Source organism: Nyctibius grandis, chromosome Z (genome assembly GCF_013368605.1).
Source record: "Nyctibius grandis isolate bNycGra1 chromosome Z, bNycGra1.pri, whole genome shotgun sequence".
NCBI lineage: Eukaryota > Metazoa > Chordata > Aves > Nyctibiiformes > Nyctibiidae > Nyctibius > Nyctibius grandis.
In genome coordinates, this window is record NC_090695.1 from 95031839 (window position 1) to 95052195 (window position 20357).

Genomic DNA, 20357 nt, shown 5'->3' on the forward strand with positions numbered 1-20357 from the left:
ACAGCTGAGCGTTGCATCTTGCACAGCATCCACCTCAACCTTCTTCGGAGATCTGGACTAACTTTTATGTACTTTTTCCTTTACTTATAATTTCACTAACAAACAATTCAGTACATACCTTGGACTTCTAGGCGGTTTAAGAACTGCCAGCAACAGCACACTTGCTGTTTGCAGCCCAGCTGCCTTCAGGTGCATGTGAACTGAGCACGCACTTATAGAACATATACATCCAGTTTGGCCACAAGCACAGGTTACCTGTGCACAGCACGCTATGGCTTTCTCCTGTGCTTTATGCAAGCACGATATCCAGCACGCATTGCAAAATCTGTCACGGCCTGCCTAGCAGAAGCAGTACGTGGATGCTTAAAAAAAGATCTGCCACGCTGCAGAAAAGTGGACTCACTCTTCAAACATTCAGATAGCAAGTACAAAGCATGCAGCAAAGGTTGGACTGCAAATAACAATGGTATTTCCTGGGTTTTCAGTATACAAACACGCAAACCTAAAGTCAATTTGTTTGCATGGACTTCTACAATATAAAGGTGGCTTTTTTTTGTTGTTTTTAAACCACTTCAAGACTTCTGTCCAACTCGTAAGGAAAGTGACAATAGTTAAGTGTTCTCTTGAATCCTTTGAGCATATGTAAGCACCTGCATGTTGCAAACAAAAATTTAACAAAAACACATCCACACAGGACCTGAGAACACCCTGTTTTTCTGGGTTATTAGAAAGAATAGTCTTTCCAAACACAGCATAAGGGAGGAAACATTTCGTAATGCTTCACAGTTGCCAGAACAAAGAGGGACCTCTTCTAGCACTAACCCCAGTCTGTGGGCTGCAGGCTTAGACACCATCAAATCCTTCTGCAATTTACAGATGCAAAAGAGGAAGTGGTGACACTTCAGGCAGCCAAAGCTTTCCTGTTAAGCCTGGGACCAAAAAATGTGCAAGACAGCAGTATTATAAGTCACTCGGTCATAATTTTAGCAGGAAACACTCTGCTCTTATAGGCATTGCTTCAAGCCACCCCTGTTATGCTAATCCAGTAACTTGCGAACACTGAAGCACCCTTGATAGAGAGAGCCATTGTGAAAAAATAAGTCCTTCAACATTTGTTTTCATAGCAGCTACATCTGGGGAAGAAATTACTGCAAAGCATCTACCTCTCAGTAGAGCACTACTTGGATCAGTTTTAGAGGCAGAAATGCAAACACCATATGCTCTGCTGAAGCTTTAGCTGCTTAGAGCTTCATAGATCCATGCCCCATCAATATGTGCCACCCCGGCCCTCTGCGCTAACTGAACCGTGTGTGTGCCACTTGGACACAGCCACTGAGCATTTACTGATCACAGAATCAATCAATTGATTGATTCAGCCACTGAGCATGCTTCATTACTTGGGATTGCTGCTCTGCACCTGGGCCTGGAGTACCAGTGTCAGCACCAAGATAACAGCAAACAGCTCCCCTGTAGTTACTGTGACACCTCAGCCACCTGCTGATAACCGCAGAGGCAAGCCATCATCCTGACATGCCTTCATGGCAACACTGTCCTTTGAGGACCATTCAATGCATGATTTACATACCGCTACTGATACAGAGGTGCACTAAATGCCAACTTTTGTCTAGGAAAAAAGTGATCCCCACAAGCTAAAAGCAAAATTTGTGCCTCTTATGAAGGCACTGACTGCAAATTGGTTTCCCCACTTGTGATCAACTTACCCTTTGCAATCTTCCATCTTGTGTTTCATTGGGAAATTTAAGCCACTTTGGACACTTGCTGTTGATAAGGAGACTTTCTCCATTTCTCCACCCACTAAAAGGCTATTCATCTCACCACTGCAGTTCTGCATTTTGAAAGCATCGCATCCTCCCGCCAACAGACAGTCTCACTAGTCAGCAGTCCTGTGCTTTTGACCTTGAAAACCTCAGACACACTGAAGCCTTCCTTCAGATCGCAGCAGCAGCACTACTCACAGAGGACAAAATTATGAAGAAGTAGAAGAAGGAAGTACATTTTCTTTCACATCCTAAATTGGCTGATAGTTCCCCCCTCACAGCATAACCCTGAGCTATGCTTCCCACCAACCCCTTTTTCTTTTGTCTCTACCTAGGTATATGTATATTGAAATCACTGTATATACTGTGTATTTCCATGTCTTCTCAATGCTACCTTTAGATTAATAACCAGTGCTTGAGATGAACTCTTTCTATCCGTGAAGAGTCACAACAAGCCAGAAGCTCTATAGCTGAAAAGCTTAACAGGTCAAGTCCAAGCTGTTGCACAGTCACCTGATAAACCTCAAGGGAAAGGTTTCTTCACTCAAAACAACCGCTGTGAACACACCCTCGGCACAGCGTCTGCATCTGGCACGTGAGTAAGAGCAGCCGTCGGAGCAGGACTCACCAGCACCAGCTGAAGAACCAGGCTGCAGTGCTCCCTGCTCACCAGGTCCTCACGTTGCCACGTGAGGGACTTTAACTTCTAACCACAAACCAGGCTCTTTTCTTCCAACATCTTCACAACTACTGACTGGCAGAAGAATGGCAGATTTTGGATTACAACGTCTTTCAGAAAGAAAACCCAGGAGCACAGACTCTTCACTCTGCTATTTTGTTTTTAACCTCACATCTGGGGTTAGAAACACAGCCCCCTGACAGTCAAACCAGAAGTACGAGGAGGGATCCAGCAAAGGAAGAAGAAATCCAATGGATAACAGCCAGCTGCCTCATCCACTTACTATTAAGCACTCATGTACTGCAGCACTTTGAAGCAACATGGAGTCAGGATAGATTTCTGGCCTGAAAACTCTTGGAACGGACTATTTAATCCAGCCTCCCATACAACATCCAAGGCCACAGCCGCTGACAGCAGAGCAGTGGGCCACTCCTGCTACGAACCATCCTTGTGGTTCCTCTGACCTTTGCCTTGGCAAGCCATCCAACCTGCACCTTGTGGTGCTTTATAATGATTTCAGTATGTCTGCAACGTCACCAAGGTTGGCCACTTCCACTAAACAACAACAAAAATAGCATTTACCAGTCCTCCAGGGAGTGCTTACAGAAACTTTTTAAAAAAATTGGGCTATTTAAAAACAGCTGTTAGAACTGCCATCAGATCAGCATTCTCAAGTTAGAGGTTCCCCAATGCTGAATGCAGAAATACATGATCTCACCTTTTCTGGCTGTTGTGGTTCCTGAAACACATTTTCATCACATCTGCACCAGGAACTGGTGCTTAGTTACTTATTTGCTATTTGCCAACCATGTCCTGCTTTGTTTATTTTTAATTCAGTGCCTTTCCGTTCACTACTGCAGCTGGATGGACTTCCAGCCAGCTACCTCGACGGGTGAACCACGTTCCTTAGCTTTACAATAACCTTTAGTGTTAACACCTACATTTATCTTCATAGTTAACTTTGCATTTGAAAACAGCTCTTCTGAAGCACCAAGGACCTTGTTACCTGTCCAGATCAGCAATTTGCCTGTTTGGAACATTATCACAAGGCGGGATTCACCAATATGTAAGCAGAAATCCCCCAGGCTGTTTATGAACTCTCCGTAAAAGATGCCACAGAAGGGAGCCAGGGGAATCTCTTTGCATTTGAGTAGTTTTATACATATTTTTGAGCCAGGCTGCACCAGACATTCAACTTGCATTTGAAATATCTCAAACTTAAGATCCACCCTTCCCTACATAGAATTTTTCTTTCTACTCTTTATAGACAGGTATTTTAAGCCTCATTTGCGAACTTATTTTCAGAGAGCATCCTAATTGGGAACAAAGAGAAACAAAAATTATAAGCTCCGGTGCAGGACTCACAATATCTCTTACCAAAGCTTATTTTCTGATCAGGTGGGGCTGGCAGACCTCACTACAGGACCAGCAGTAAAAATACATCCATTGCAGACTCTCTGAAGCTAGAAAGAAGAGAGCCATGCCCTCCTTAGCTCTATCACCTCCTTCATATCACCACTAGTGGTCACGACCCTTGCCACAAACTCAGGTCGACTCACTAAAAACACCATCAACAAGAAAAGTAGTTTGGGCAACAATACAGAGTTAGATCCGCTCTGACCAACCACATTAAATTAGTGGGAAACATTATCTGACTCCCAACCTATTTCAGAAAACTGGATCTTTGACAAGAGACTTTTCACAGCACTTAAGGGCTGGCAGCAGTTGCCTGGAATTCTTCACCCTTTTAGCAGGTGTTAAAGCTTCTGGGAAAGAGCCAAGCAGTACTTTGGACTCACTGAAGCAATCGAACCATTTGTTACATCACCCAAACACTGCAAAAAGTGAGAGCAAATCACTAGAAAGAAGTTTTGAGCAGCCCCAAGATAAGATAGCCTGAAGCCACAAAGCAAATATCTGCAATAACTCTCGTGTCTTCATGTTCCTTTTTATTGAATGAAAGCAAGTGGTGCATAAACTGCAGAACAAAGTAGAGCAGAGCATCTGCTCAAACACTCTTACAAAGCATTCAGTAACTGTTCTCACTTAGGTCTATGCAGCATAAAACCCACCAGGATACCTTTGGCAGTTACCGTGTGCAAGTAAAGTACCTCTCTTTCCTTTATGGGTCTGCAGAAGAACATCACAAGACACCATTAGTCTTCACTGCAGAAGGAGCTAAAGAGAGAAGCTTTTGATTTTGCTAGTTCTTCCCATCATCTTTAACAATAAAACAGCCAGCTCAAGTTTTTAATAAAAAGAGAAAGCAAGCTTGAATGTGTACTGAGAAAGCATTTTAATTTAACTCTACAGACAGTACTAGTGGGGAAAAAAATGCAGTATGTTGTAGCAGACAAACCTTACCCTCTCCAGACTGGAGAGTAATGGTGCTCTTGACTGGGGAGTGGAAAGATTGAAGATGGGAAGAGAGATGGCTAGAATATGTCCCTGGTGCCCTCAGGGTTTTAATCACATTAACTGAGAGACAGCAGCCTGCCGCACTTGCGCCTTGAGACCAGTAACAGGCTCTCTGTAGGGTTTACCTTGGCTTGCTAGTGACACATTCACCTTCTTAAGGCTGTGTTGCATTAGTTTAAGGGCACCCCTCATGCCACACACGTGCATGTGTGCCCTTCCTCCTCCCCATGACACAGCCCTTAGGTGCCACGCAGCATGCAAAGCGGGATGCTGCTCTCCGCACGTACGTCACTGTATTTACTCTTCTTCACTCCACATTAGTGAGGGTATTTACATGAGGGGATACTTCCTTCCTAAACTCTTTGTGGCCTCCATCCTTACTAGACACCATAATCCTGTTTACAACATGCTAGTTGCTATGGAAGTGATTATATTGACACTAGATTATATCTTCAGGTGGAAAATGTGTAAGTGAAGAAACGCGAGCAGGTTTTTGCATATATTTAAGACATGATAGTGCAATCCCACATGTAATGACTGGGGGTTTTAACAGTAGCTTCCAGATGTGGAATATGACCACAAGGAATAGCACTGCATCAAGTCTTAGTTTGGTTTTCTCCTAAAAAAATCAGATTTTTCATTTTTCTTGTCACTGGCTCCCACTGTTTAATTTTAGACAGTGCCCTACAGCTGAACAGCACAGTCCCAGCCATTTTCCCAGGACCCTGAAAATTCTTCTGCACTCAAAACACTATCTTCTTAGTCCAAAGATGAGGGCAAAAGAAGTGACAAGATCACATAACCAAGCTCCACAACTCATAACTGCCCTTTTGTTGATTACTGTCTTTTATAGAGCAAGGACTCAGAGAGCAAAAGCAAGAGAGACAGACCGTCTCAGATCTGACACGCTCTGTGAGACGCATGACTAACCCAGCTTGAGCTAGCAGGGCAGGACAGCGTACGTGCCTGGAATGCGTAACCCCATTTGGAAGCCTATTTACCAGGGGCACAAGCACAGGGGGTTATCTGGGTTCCACTTGGAAGTTAAATACATGACAGCTAAGAGGGCAGCATAAGCAGCCTGCAGACCCCATTCCTTGCAAGCAGCTGGGAATCAAAAAAGACACCTTCGTACCTGCTGAGACCCCACTCAGCAGCACAGGAGGAGCTTTAAATCTTTAAAGCCAGGACTGTACAAGGAGCCAGCACCCCGAGCACAGCATTGATGCTCACATGCAGTGGCTAGCACCGTCCCCCCAACTGATGGTACGTATGTATGTATGCATGCATACATGCCTCTGAACTCTTCCTGGCCTATAGCACAGTTTCAGCCATCAGGACACTTATCTAGATCAGGAGATACAGAAATACTGTAGTAGAACCCAAAGAGTCATTGCACAATCCAAGAACAAGATTCTTATCCCCGTGTAGTTAATGTTTTGACTACAAGAAGAATATATAGCTTGCAGTTAACATCAAACTTTGCACCATGTAATACTTCCTTACCGCAGCATTAGAACAACGCTGCAGTTGTTTCACAAGTGTCCTGTTCTAACAGAAAAAATATTCCTCACTGAGAATAAAGCTGAGGACTACCTTGTAGTTTCCAGAAGCTCTCAGCCCTGTTTACAGTTAGTCGATGTTCACAGCACATGGGAGAGACTGTGCACTGACAAAGGTCCGAGTGCAGCTACACAGAAAATACTCAGGATCTCCCTTTTCCCAGGAGAAGTAACCAGTGACTTGTTGGAAGGCAACAGCATGTCAAAGGCTAGCTGAGTACATCCCCAAGGATGAAAGCCTTGTGGGACTAGTTTTAGTATCAAAGAAGTGGTGGTATATGTGTTTGTGAGTAAGAATTAAATGGCTGGTGGATCCCATCTGAAGGCACAGGTGTTGGAAAGAAATCTCCACATTCACTACATCAGACATCAAGCAGCAAATTTCACTTTGGAACAGGAAAGAAATACAGACATGCCTGGTTTGAACTCGAACCTTGATGAGTATTCAAGGCCTGACCTTGAAACTGGTTCTCTCTTAGGAACTTTATATTTCATTTATTGCATCAAATAACCAAGATGACTCTTGCTGAAGCCAGCACAAGTAAACCAAACCTAATAATTAAGTTAGTGCTGAAAGGCCTGCCCATAGGTTATACCTGCAGAACTACATTTCACTTGTTGCCTATGCCACTGCTGTGGTACAAGAGGCACATCTCCTCCCAGGCCAAAGCGTAGCTGACATCAGCAGAAGATGATTCAGATCTACCCACCAAACAAACTTGGATCTGCAGTCCTCTTCTGCACTGGGAACACGTTAAGAGGTGGGTCAATCACAGGCAGGAGACGCAATAGCTAGCACATAGCTATTAAATGTATTTAGGAGCAGTAATAAGACAAGCAGACGTCTCAGAAGAACATTTTCTTGAGAACAAAATTAACAACAATGAAATACTATAGCAGCCAACTGAATTTTAATAGCTGCAACAAAATCCACGCAAACACCAAAAAGGTTGAAAGGGCACTGGAGTGAGACACACATGCGACCCAGCAAGCAGTTGCCTCAGCAAGAATTTCAGACTTAAGATCCAAGTACACAGACAAGAAGAATTAAAACACCAAGGGGGGATTAGGGTAACAAGATCCCCATACCTTCTCATCATCTTCTGCTGGGAGAGGAGGCAAGTTCACAGCTTGTCCCTTCCTCCTCTCCCATAACCTCCACATCACCCGAGGCAAAAGCTCTGCTGTTTTTATTAGCACAGCTTAGCTAGCGTAAACTGTCCAACCTTGTTATTTACACCTCAGCAGAACGCTCCCAGCATCTACTATCACTCACACGGCTTCTCCAAGAGCCGCCTGCTAACACACAGGCATTGGAAGCACGTCCCAAGAGTACCGCTTGTCCATGCAGAGAATTTTGTCAACAGCACTGGACATATTTTATACTCATCACCTTTAGTTTACCCTTTAATATTAAAGCATTTAAAATGCTTTTGAAGAGCTTGTGTTCAAAGAGATTTTAACTTGCAGCAGGTCAAGCTGAAAAAGCTCAAAAAACAACCCCTGCAGTGATCAAGAGGTTCACTGTTAGAGCACTCAACCTGCCCCAGAACATGGTCTCCGAGACCAGCCAAGAACTTTACCAGGATCTTTACCTGGTTGTACTTATGAGAATGAAAGGCTATTTTAACCCTGTAAATTTGTTGCTTCCACTGATTTGTCTGCTCAGGTTGATTCAATGTCTGTTGTCTAACCTATAAGAATTTTGGATATACAAGTAACGGCCAGTGATCCAGCGTATTTGACCTCCGAGACCAGGGATGAAACCCTGTCCTACCCAAGCTCTACACACTACTCAGTCTTGTAAGCCAACAATAACTCAAGACTGTGTGGGAAGAGGAAGAGAAGGACAAACAGACGACTTCGGTCACATTTTGAAATACTAAAAGGCACACAGGAAGCATTGTACAGTGCTTTTAAAATAGCACTCTCATCCGAAGTAAAGACTTCTGTTTAGCTACAGGAGAAGTGTCAAGCAAATCATTCCATCCTCACTGCATGTGCTATCTGTGCTTTCCACTAAATCCAGACAGAAAAAGACCCAAAACACAGCTGATCCATTTTTTCCTGCCACCTACTACAACTGAAACAGTTTCCCTCTTAAGGGAGCATCAACACTAATACTTGCCATTGACTAGAAGTACTTCTAACGTAGTCTTGCACAACAGCTCCCATTTACTCAAGTCCAAGGCGTTCAGTCTAACCTTACTCAAGTTCAAATCCTAAGGAAAAAAAAAAAAGCAAACCTATATTTTTAATTGTATCTGTTCAAGCCCAGTGACAGCCAGCTGTCTCCATCCCTAGCCTTCTCCTAGATCTGTGCCTTTCGGTATCGCACTTGACAGCCTGTCAGTCCAAAGCTAAATAGAGATCACGTTTTCAGGGTCTACCATTGCATTCGCAGTGATCATAACTACAAGCAGAGTTGCAATAGGGTAGAAACAACAAGTCCTTCACTGAAGTCCTTTCAGCCTTTGCTCTAGTTCTCCTTCTGCAAAAAAAAAAAAAAAAAAAAAAAGCACAGTATTTCAAAGATACCAGAAGTACCACAAACTTCTCTCAGAAGACACTAGTCATCTGCTGCCGGGGGTCACCCACACAAATTAGTTCTGAAAATTACCTTCCTTCATATTTCAGAAACAAGAAGAGATTACAAAAGAATGGAAGTTTACTGTTGATTTTTTTGCCCCAGAAGACTCAAAAAAAAAAAAAAAAAAAAAGTACCTGGTACTTTTTGTTACAAAACACTCGTCCGTTCCCTAACTTCCAAACAGCAAAACGGGCACTGTTTGCAAAGCCTTGCAACCGCTCCTGTTACACTTTTATTCCAAAAGTAAAATTCCCTCAGGTGCTAAAGTTTTAAGAAAAGATGTTTGCATAACTTTTCATTGTATTCTCCTTCCTCTTTTCTCTTCTTGAAAGTTACATTATTACACCTCCCAAGGAAAAAAAAAATGTAAGCAGTACAACTCCACCCTTTCCTCTTAGTTCAACACCACCAGGCAGTCAGAGGTCAGCCACTCTCAGCTACTTCCTTCACTTCTCTGCCCTTCCACGTTCCTCACCAAAAACCAAACCGAGTAAGAGCTCACCACATCTGCATTTGCCAAAAATCTGTGATTTCTGCAATTGATGCAGCACAGCTTATTACAGCTGCAAACGTTCCTAGGCTCTGATAATTATAAGCCCATGGCTGGGTGTCTAATTAAAGGAGAAATGAATTAATGAGTTTTACCAAAGGCTTTTGAGTCACCATTATAATTCTCACCCTTAATCGGCAGCAGGACACTCAAAGGACAGCGTGAGCAGGATCAAGAGCAGAGAGGGGGGGATGAACCACCCCCAGCTGACGCTTCCCCCATCACGTTCCTCTCCACCATGTCACTGTCACTCAGACCCCGACAGCCAGATCAAACCCAGCAGGAAAACGCCTGGGCCTTTTGGACAGCTGAATACAAAAACGCTTCCTGAAGCTGCCACAAAGCACACACCAGCCTCTGAATGCCGAGAAGCGGTGAGATGCCGGGCGAGAGGCTCTGCAGAGCGCTGACTCCACCGCTCTCATTCATCCACGGCACCAGCCCCCACCCAGCGCCAACAATTACAGTTCAGTCTCAGGCTCCCAAGGAGGCAGAAATTGAAAACACGTTTTCATTGAAGCACAGCTTGAATTTCATGAATTCTATTACTCTCGACTTTCTCAGCATTTCCTGGAGTGAATACTGTAAAACAAGGGGGAAAGGGGGTGGGGAGGGGGCCATACGCGAGGCAGCAATCGTATGCTACCCCTCTGACCACGCCAGTCCGAGAAGACACTACAGAGGCACTTGCAGCGAGGAAGTGAAATAAAGAAGGACAATTCCTAGGCTGACGAAAATAAGTATATGCTAAATGTAAGTTTAGGGAGGAAGGAAAGTAACAAACTGCCAGAGGCCTCAGAACAGTAACATTCATCTGTTACAACCAGCACTTAAGCAGCAAGGCTCCAGGCCCAGCCCAGATGCAAAGCGTCACAACGGCAGCAATGCAACACAAAGCATCTCTTTGGTGGACTGAAGAAATCATAGCTACTACAGCAAGTATTAAAATTACCAGTTTATCAGCTACAGGAACTTGAGCACACTGTTAAACTGGAAAAAAGCTTACTCCAAGAAAGGAGCGTGAGGTACGGTGAGGTCATACTCTGCCCACCACATTATTCAAAAATACACTAAAGGAATTATAATCGTCAGAGAAAACAGGCAGCACCAAGCAATGGGTCATTTTTACCGCATGTACAGTTGTAACCCAATCAACTTTGGGATTATTCAGGTTTGCTGATTAAGACCCTACGGATAGCTTTGACACCATTACCAATAGTCTTAATGGGTCCTTCACCCTCTTCCCTCTCTTCCCCCCAGCTTGGGCCTTATCTTAAGGCACATTACATCATCTACTGCACTGAGTCCTCCTTGTAACAGACACTATTATGCAACTGAAGTGCCTCCATTTGGATTTTGGCGTTATTTTGAATTTCAGTGTTGAATAGAAGGCTTGTTTAAATTCTCTGCATGAACAGCAGCATTTTACAGACTGAAAAGGGTGTCCGTGCACAGACACCAACACTGGCATAACAACGCGTCTGAATGTGTTATACATTTGTGAAACATCCATTCCCCGCATTCCCGTTCCCCCTTGTCCAGGAATAAGTCCAGCATTGTTAGGACTGATTAGCAATATCTTTCATCCCTAATTTCACACTACAAAGGACTTTCATGCATATGCACGTGTGGCACCATTCTGAGACGTATCAGCCAGAAAAAGCATTTAGCACCAACCGAGGAAATCACAATCTGAGGGTGCAGCTCCAGTTTAAGGTAGGGTGAAGGGGAGCGTTAGCTCTTTCCCCTGGCTGGTTTCAACGCTGCTCTTACTATTGACCAAAAAATGCTCATTTGTTCAAATAATAACTTAAAAAGTCTGGCACACATTAATCTGCTGAAGCAAGCAACACGATAACCATGTGAAAGCACACATTATTATAAATGTTACCCTCACATCCAAGTGCTCAGAGAAGGGAATCAGTACAAGTATCGTGACTGAGTTACACCAACTGCTGTGTCCATGTATTGCACACTAACCTACTTTTTGGGGTTTTTTTTCAAGAGAACAGCCTTGCAGCCTTGAGCACACAAATGACTACTTTGCAAGAACATGTACATTTGTGGCTTACCAAACCCTAAAGCCCACAATTATAAGATCGGACTCAGAAACTACAAGTGGCTTAATACTCAGAAATCTAAAAAAAAAGTTTGAAATTAAAGCCTTTGCAGCATGAAAGTGCAAAATGTTTTGCTCTTTCCTAGTTCATCTAATATGAAAAAAAGGAAAAAAGAAATAGCATCGGCATGGCACTGCCCCACAATGACTATTCACTAGATACCTGCAGTACCTTCCACCATGCAGCAAAAGTCATTTCTGGTTTGGGGATAAACGTAACCAATTCCTAGTTTTTCACCACTGCAATACAACCCACAGTCTCAGCCACTCCTTGAAGCGGAGGAAGGAGAAAGATTCCTAACAGTGATGCCTTTTTTCTTTTTTTTTTAGACTGTCATCTGAGTGCATCCCTGGGACTAGAGATCTCACATGAACTTGATCCTCCTTGACTTTAGCTCACCTGTCTTGTTAATCATCATTGTCACCTAAACCAAAGAACTGGTAGGATGACATACCCAGAACACAGAGACAGCCTTGCCGAGACAGGAGGAGGGTTACTGGGTTTTGGCTTTATTATTATTATTATTACTAGAGACAACTCTCCAGCATATATCAACATGTCCCTGAGTATTCTGAGTCTTATCCATGTCTTAAAAGTGAGAATTAAAGTTCAGTACAGAAGGTAATCCTGAGATATTCCGAAGTTACTCAAGTCTCGTCTGAATCTTAGAGCAAATAAATTGCCAGACATCATGTCCTTTCCCCCAGCTATGGGAATTACGTTCAGTTGAAAACAAGCCAAGTTCTCCTACCCGCTCAAGGGGAATGGGAAACCTCCACGTTAACTGGGGGAAAGTTTACTACTAAAAGATAAAACAGAAGCAAGAGGAGAATTGACAGTCATCAAGAGGTTAGTTGCAAGCAAGATGCTGACTCCCCTCCATCTCAAGAAAATTAAGAGTGAGCACCATCTTACTCAATGCTCGCTTGCAGCCACCCAAGCATATTCACTTGACATCAAAGAACATAAAAGAAGGACTTCAGGAGAAGCATTAACCCTCACTGTTTAGTCTTCAGCACACTGATCCTTACAGGTACAGAAGTGTCCCCAGAAAGGAGTCACGCAGAGCTGACCAGACAAGCTCTGCCACAACACAGTCTTACCACATCAACACAAACAGCATGAACCATCGATTCTGGACTTCACCCTTTCCATCAGTAAGTGTGGTGGTGGGGGTAAGGGGTGGTGGACAAGAGGTGTAAAATTAGCCTTGTCTTAGAAGAAAAAGGAGAAAAAAAGAAGGAAAAAAGAGAGAAATGCCAAGGGATTGGAAGGTGCTTGTCCCTCCAACTGCCTGTTCTGAAGACACGTATGTCAAGAAACTTGATGTGACAAATGCCCATAACTTTTGTCTATCTCATTCTTAATAGACAGATTTTTGTTTACAGGTTCAAAAATAAATCTAATCCCAAAATACAAGTAAGAGATCAAGAAGACTTGTGGCACAGCTCCTTAATCCACATTCAAAGCTTTGGGATTAAGTCAGAGGAAAGCACCTGACTTCCCAGCCTTAATCGCCAGAGTCATGCCTAATGGGATATGTTCTTCTGGGTGAGAATTTCTCACTTTCCCTAATAACTGAAAAATAAGTAGCAGTAAAAATTCACACCATATCTGTTTGAAGCACTGTTTGTTTTATTGGATCAACATTTAAACAAAGGCTTTTTGTTAACCTGAAGAGTGAGGAGTTTCCTCTGCTCAAAAAGGCATTACGAATCAAGGGAAAGGAAAAAAAAAAAAAAGAAAGAAAAGGAAGAGACGGTAAGACTGAACTGATTTTCATTAGTCCTTTCTCCAGAATGCTAATGATCAGGCTTTGCAGCTGGACACCAAGATAAGCATCCTAAGTAGCTGCATCATTTTGGTGGCAAACTGAAGATGAGAGACCCTCATCTGCATTTTCAGTTCCTGTTGAGACTCCTGTTTTCCAAAGCAAATGCAAAATGCAAGGTTCTTGAATGTCAGCTCCTCCAAACCAATAAACACTTGTGTGCATGCAGGTAAGTGCAATATATAGGCAGCGCTCAGAGGAGGTGGATGCATTATTCAAGATTTACTTCATAAGTACTTAAATCCAGACCAGCAGACATACGCTGTTACACTCATGTAGAAAAAAAAAAACAGAGGATTTTCAAGAGGACAAATGTTGTCTTAGTGCAGAAGCACCAAGGTGCCAGTGGCCAGCCACCACCTGACCGGACTAATGCTTTTGATTCTGGTTCTACTCTTCCAGCTAAGACCAGTGTGATACCTTCAGAGCACCATGCGCTGCATAGAGGTCTCCTAAGACTGGGAAGCTCACCAGGCCTGGCAAAAGCATCTTCTCTGTGCAGGTTTAATACTTTTAGGATTCTACCCAGATGAAGCAAGCATGGTTTACATGTTTGCACACTCTCTTGCATCTCCTTCCCTCCTCCCGCCACGTGTTTCACATTTCTCCAAGTCACCTTTTACCCCTCTGTGTGTACTTTGGTCTGCTAAAACCATACACTCAGAACAGTTACTTTTTTTGACTAGAGTAAGGTAATCTACAGTCAGAGTTTCCAGAAATTGTGAGTTCTCAGGAGACCATCTGAAAACGTAGCAGCACAGCATGGGTCAGCAAAAAAGCAAGGCTGCAGACAGAAAGCTGGCAAAGGTTGACTTTTTTCCTGTCTGTATACCATATGCTGCTGCATGACTGGATGTACAGTCAACAGAAACCATTGTTTACCTTTGGTAAAAATCAGCCATCAAAAATTGTCTTGATTCTACATTTTTGGTTATTCATTATACTGCAGTTCCCTAGTAAAGGCTCTTCCAGATCAAACACAGAACAGAGGAATCAGACTACAGCACCAATTTGCTGATAAGAGCTATTACTGCATGGTTACTCATGCAACCGAGACTGATGAGTAAAGGAAAGAGGGGATTTACCATCAGCTCTTAAAAACCTAAAAGCAACTTCAATTTAATTAGAAAACATTGGATTCTACTAACTGGGGTCACCTAACCTTTCTGGAAATACAAGCAAACTAGTGCTACAGCAGGATAGCTGATCAGACCTTGGAAGTGGTCCATCTACTCTTGAAAGAAACCTTCAGTCTAACCCCTCTAAGAAAGGCACACTACCCCCTGACTTTGAGCCAACTAGACAAAAACACGTCATCCAACTTCACTAATACACATGTTTCCAATTTACAGAAAGACTCTTGGTTTCAGAGCTGAAATAAGACGCCAGTACAGTAGAGGAAGTTCTCAAACAATCTCTCTAATCCAAGTTTTTTTGCAGTTTAGGCTCCATCATGTTTCTCCAGCCAAGAAATACTTCCAAAGATGACATTAGCTGTTATGTGTAAGGAAACAGCCTCACAGAGCCAGAAGGTACCTGACAGAATTAATTCCTTGCTGAACCTTTGCCTACAGGTTCAAACACACATGCCTTGGATTAGAGTCTGCAAGCCAAAAAAAAGGACGCATCGTTGGGCTCACACAGCACCTTTCACTGCTGGACCCCCTGCTCAACTAGTAGAAAAAGAACACAACAACACAAAAGCACCGACAGATGTATGAAAGGAAGCTCCTGGGTGACAACACTAAAGAGACCATCTCAAAACCAAGGACTAGAGCATACCTCTGTTCTTATCAACGCTTCCTTTAGCACGGTTCTGCATCTTAATTGGTGTGAATCAATCATCCAGACTTTTTCTGAAGCACATACAGCTGCCATTGCACCTACTATCCGTGCATTTGCAGTTCCAACTCTCACAGAAAAAAGCACGAGTGGTGCAAGGAAAGTTTCAAAGATGCTGGGGAACTTTGCTTTAGTCTAGCTTGATTCACCCATAACCCAGGCATTTACACAGATTCAGGTCAACATTGCCATTTTGTAGAAATTGAGAAAAAGCAGAATTCAAGTCAAGGTACTCTGTAGCTTAGCTTTTACAGCCTCTTTTCTTCTTCAGTGCTTACAGAGCACTTCTCAGCACACAGTGAGACTTAAGAGCTACAATAACGTGTTGTAGGCTCCTTTTCTGTCACTGCCAAAGACACCCTGTCTCAAGCAGGTATCCCATTACCTGTTGTTGTGCTGTATTAAAAAGCTATTCAGCTTTTCTGCTTCTTTCCAGCATGTAACCTCCACACTACCTCAAGGCTCTTAACCAACTCTACCCTGAGAAATAAAGTAAATTCAATGCCATGCAACTAACTGAATCACAAACAGGAGTACTAAATAGATTAAAACAGTGACAGCAGCAGTCTCAGGTCCGACCATTATACTGGTCTGAATAACTGAATTGGAAAGTAAGTGGACAGTACTGGTAAGATCATCATCATTTGTTCAGCAGCAAAAGGCACAGAGATCAGAACTGGCATTAGCATGATGCTGTCAGAAGGAACACGAGCTTTGCTCCATTTTTGCATTCCCTTCACTCCAGAGTTTGTGACTCACTACACAATGAAAAGGCTTTGCAGAGCACTGCAGTATGACTCAGATGAGAATACAGCCAGAACAAAACTGTTCATATCAAGATATCTTCAACCCCAATGATTCATGGGAGGCTTAGGAAAAGAACTGTTCTGATAAGATCCTCTATAGGGATGACTCTATGGAGCAAGTCCTGCAAGCAGCACACGAAGGCAGCTCTGACAGGACTCACAGCATGCCAAACCCCCTGGAGAAGAATAATCACAACCCCAGCTCGTTCTACATGGAAGCTCACTTCCATTCCCCCAGAAAAAGGAAACAACTAGTTGTACTCCTGTCCACAGATTGTCACGATGGAAGCGAAGCATCTGAAGGACATACGTATACACATACATTTTTAAACAATCTAATCCAGAGGGGAAGGATCTGTTTTGCTCCTCCACACTTGCACACGGTGTTCTAACCTAATGCAATGAGATACGCTGTGGGAGAAGATAAGAAGTAAGTAATACCAAGAGAGAGCATTTTAGAGACTGACTCAGGTGAAGAAGGTAGGCAGCCAAAACCTGCAGCTGCACTGATCTCAGCCCTTGGCAACAACATTGCCGTAAGTATTTCTCATGCTCTCAGACAAAAGGAGGAAGCCCCTGCATGTTGGTACACAATGGACACAGCCGCCTTGAGACAAGCCAGTGCACAGTGGGTGTCCCTCCTGCTCTGACAAAAGCGACTACATGGGACAGAACAGCATAACTAGCCATTAGACCTACGCCCTTCTAGATATTCCCCATCATCCAGGGTCCCAGAAGACACAACAAAGACCTAGACTTCAAAGACCAGCAGTATGTGCTTATCTACAAGCTACACGTGCTCCAGAGAGGTTTCGGGGGACAATAGCTTGTCTGCCGCTTCAGTGGAATAGTGGCTTGCGCAGTACAGTAATCCTTGCTCAGTAGAGATGGAAAGCCTGTTAAATTAGCAGCCTCCTCACCTGCAGGAGCACATGGCACTGCAACAAGTGACATGACAACATTCAAATCCAAGACACATTATTTCACTTTTGGTTGAAGCAGGATGCTCAGTTGATGCACAAGTTCAAAGCCTATCATCAAACCATGAGTACAAAAAGAGGTAGGTCTTTACTAACAGGTTACTAAAGAAAACAGTTTTACACGGAAAGCAGTGTTTGCCCTTGGTCACAGCTTGAGAAATCTTTTCTCGACAAGCAGTGAAGAATCAGAAAGGATATGTTGCTTCCTACCTCATAACAAATCAGAATGAGAACGGACACTGAGCCCTGCTCTATGCCTGCTTATGACAACAGTCTAGCTACCCAATGACATGAAGTCATAGAAACTTAAAGGTATTTTCAGTTTAGTAAAGGTAATCCTTCCTTACTACAGCTAGGGACACTCTGCCCTTTCCCATCCCCAGAAACCCCCAGCTAGCATCCCCCACTGACCTCTCTTCAGCCACTGGAGAACTCAAACGCAGCGTGCAGTTTAACAGGTTATACTTAAGAAACAGAGTATCAACCACTAATGGAATAGAAAACAAAAATACACACCATTTGTGCCAATGAGACCTACAAATAAAAGAAAAATATGCAGAATTTAAATTAAAAGATGAACTTTCTTATTTTCAGAATGTATATGATCTCACTTGCTAAATACAAAAGGTTCCTATAGAAAAGGGGAGACTATGCCAGCATCGGCTGCAAACAGAGCAAGGGATGCAAATTCGTAACAAAGCTAACAGAAAATGCTAGAATTCAAACCAAAAGGCCTTCAGAACAATTTAAAGCACGAGAGAGTGTTTAGCATTACAGTTCGCACTCCTGGATTAAGTTTCCCTGTTTCAGTGCATTAGAATTAATCTACATGGCTACGAACTCCAGAGTCAACTTGCAGAGCCACAGCAGCTTCGTTATATAACCAGCGACACCGATAACACGGGCTGCGTTACCGGAGCCTGGTCGCTATCCCTCACCAACGCCGAAACCAGCAAAGCTGCTGCTACTCAAATCATTCTCTCGATGACAGACACTTCAGTAATCCAGGCATTCGGGTTTGGATTTGATAAGACATTTTCTTGTGAGCTGATGTTAAGACTTAAAAGGCCATCTACTGCTGTGCAAGAAGTCCTTAACATCATCAAGGGAGGGGAGGCAGCTACACAGAACAGCAGAAGGCTTTAAGTCAGAGTATGATCACTGCAGAAAAATTATCTGACAAATTAACGCAACCCCAGATAGTTGTGAGGAATGCTTTTAAGCAATTTAAGTGAAAAATAATACATCTGCTGTCTATTCAAAGGTCAGCGAGTGCTTGTTTCATGATAACACACCCCCCAAGAGCACCTTTCCATGAACTCTTCAACTTCTGATCCTCAGCATCTCATAGCCCTTGTTTTAGAGGCAGCTACCCTCTGAGGTCATGGAAATACAGTTAAGCTGCTGTGCAGCATTACATCTGTGTGTGGCCATCTTGAACTCTGCTAAGCCAAGGGAACTAAAACAAATTAACAAATTGAAGCCCCAAATAGGAAAGTTAGATCAAAAGTCTGTTTTGTTTACTGGTTTAAATATGTTACTTTGTATCTACCTATTGCTCTTTAAATACATCTCTCACATTTTGCTCTAGCTTCAGCCCACAGATCTGCTCATCTGTTTAAAACAAAAAGCCAAAAGATACTGCTTTCTAAAGTGTTTCTATTACCTTTTACTTCTAGGATAAACGAGAACCACTTAGGTGCCCTAGCCTTTCTGCCTGTGTGCGTGATAGGAGGCTGCATATATAGGACACTGCAAGTATGTTCAGAAAAGCAAAATGGTGTTTTCAAAACCAGAGACCGTGGCAAAACGAGGCAGCAGAGCCACTGCAGCTCTGTTCCAAGATGACAGCAGAGCACACAGATGTTAGAGCACACAGATTCACTCCACAATCATTTTAATTACATGCCCAGCCACCCAAGCACGGGATACAGGCTAAGCAGCATTAAATAAAAAAGCAGCACACAAGTATTCTGCGAGCATCTTCCCGTGCACTCGGTGCCAACGTCGCTCCCGTGCATTAAGTCATCCGTGTTGCAGCAGGCAGTGCGCTGGGGAAGGCACTGCTGGCCTCTCCGCGGGTCGCGGCGGTGCGGGGCCGGCGGGATCGATGGCGAGCGGCCAGCGCAGGGCAGTGCCGGTGTCACCTGCGATGAGCGGCTCTGACCCGGCCAGCGGCACCGCGCTGGGCCGGTGCCTCCTCCTGGACCGTGCAGCCTGCGGCAGCGCGGGGACCTGGCCAGGGCACCGGGCCAGGGCTGCCTCCCGCCTCCCCTGCCAGGGGATAGTCTCACCTCTTCCCAAGAACGTGGCCTTCCAGCAAGCTGGAAGCAGCCCGGGGCTCCTGCTCACCCCGCCGCGGGGTGATGGCCTCCTGCCCCCGGCCCAGACCGGCGAGACCCCCGCCTCCCGACCTGCCCCGACCCAGCACGCAGGCAGCCCCGCACCTGCCCCTCGTGGGGCGGACACACCCCGCACGGAACAGGGGAGACATGGCGCCCACAGGCACCCACCCGAGGAGCCCCAGCTAGGCCCGCGCCCCCTTTCCCCCTCCACCCCCCCCCCCCCCGAGGCGGTCCAAGCCCCCTCCGCGCCCCCTGCCCCGCACAGCCCATGCGTGTACAAACACCCTCCGCCCGGGCTGCCGGGGCCCCCACGCGGGACACAGCCCCCCCACACACCCCGAGACCCCGCGCGGGGACCCACCTGCTGGTACTCAGCGTCGTGCGGTCGGAAGTCGGCGGCGGTGAGCTCCCAGCGCAGGCTGAGGTGCGGCAGGCGGTGCAGCAGGCTCACCCACCAGGGCGGCGAGTAACTGACGCCCGCCATGCCCGCCGCGCCTCGCCTCACCCCGACCCGCCGGCCATGGAGCGCCGCCGCCCGCGCTGCTCGTTCGCCTGCCTCCCTCCCTCCTGCTTCACCCGCGCCCCGGCTGGCGGCCCCGCATGGCCGGCACCCCCCTCCTCTTCCCTCCTCCCGCCGCGCCGCTCGCTCCCTCTTTGTTCGCCGAGAGGCTCCACCGCCTCCGCGCCCGGCGCCGCCCGCCCGCCCGCTCCCATTGGCGCCGCCGCGGCCCGCCCCGCCCCGGCCGCCGCGGCCCCTCAGGGCTGCCCCGGCCCGGCGGCTCAGGTGGCCCGGGGAGAGGGAGGGCCGCCGGGCCGGGCCAGGCCGGGTTGGGTTGGGTTGCCTTTCGTGCCGCCC

At 45.2% G+C, this 20357-nt stretch overlaps 1 protein-coding gene across 2 annotated transcripts in view; it reads right to left on the reverse strand.

The window, feature by feature from the left end:
* TTYH3 (tweety family member 3) overlaps nt 1–20114 on the reverse strand; it is a 77501-nt gene extending 57387 nt beyond the window's left edge. For both annotated transcript variants that reach the window (XM_068423355.1, XM_068423354.1), the window contains exon 1: nt 19863–20114. In XM_068423355.1, coding sequence (XP_068279456.1) covers nt 19863–19985 — 123 coding nt within the window. In that variant the 5' untranslated portion in view covers nt 19986–20114. The remainder of the gene's footprint in view (nt 1–19862) is intronic.
* Nucleotides 20115–20357: the final 243 nt, after the last annotated feature.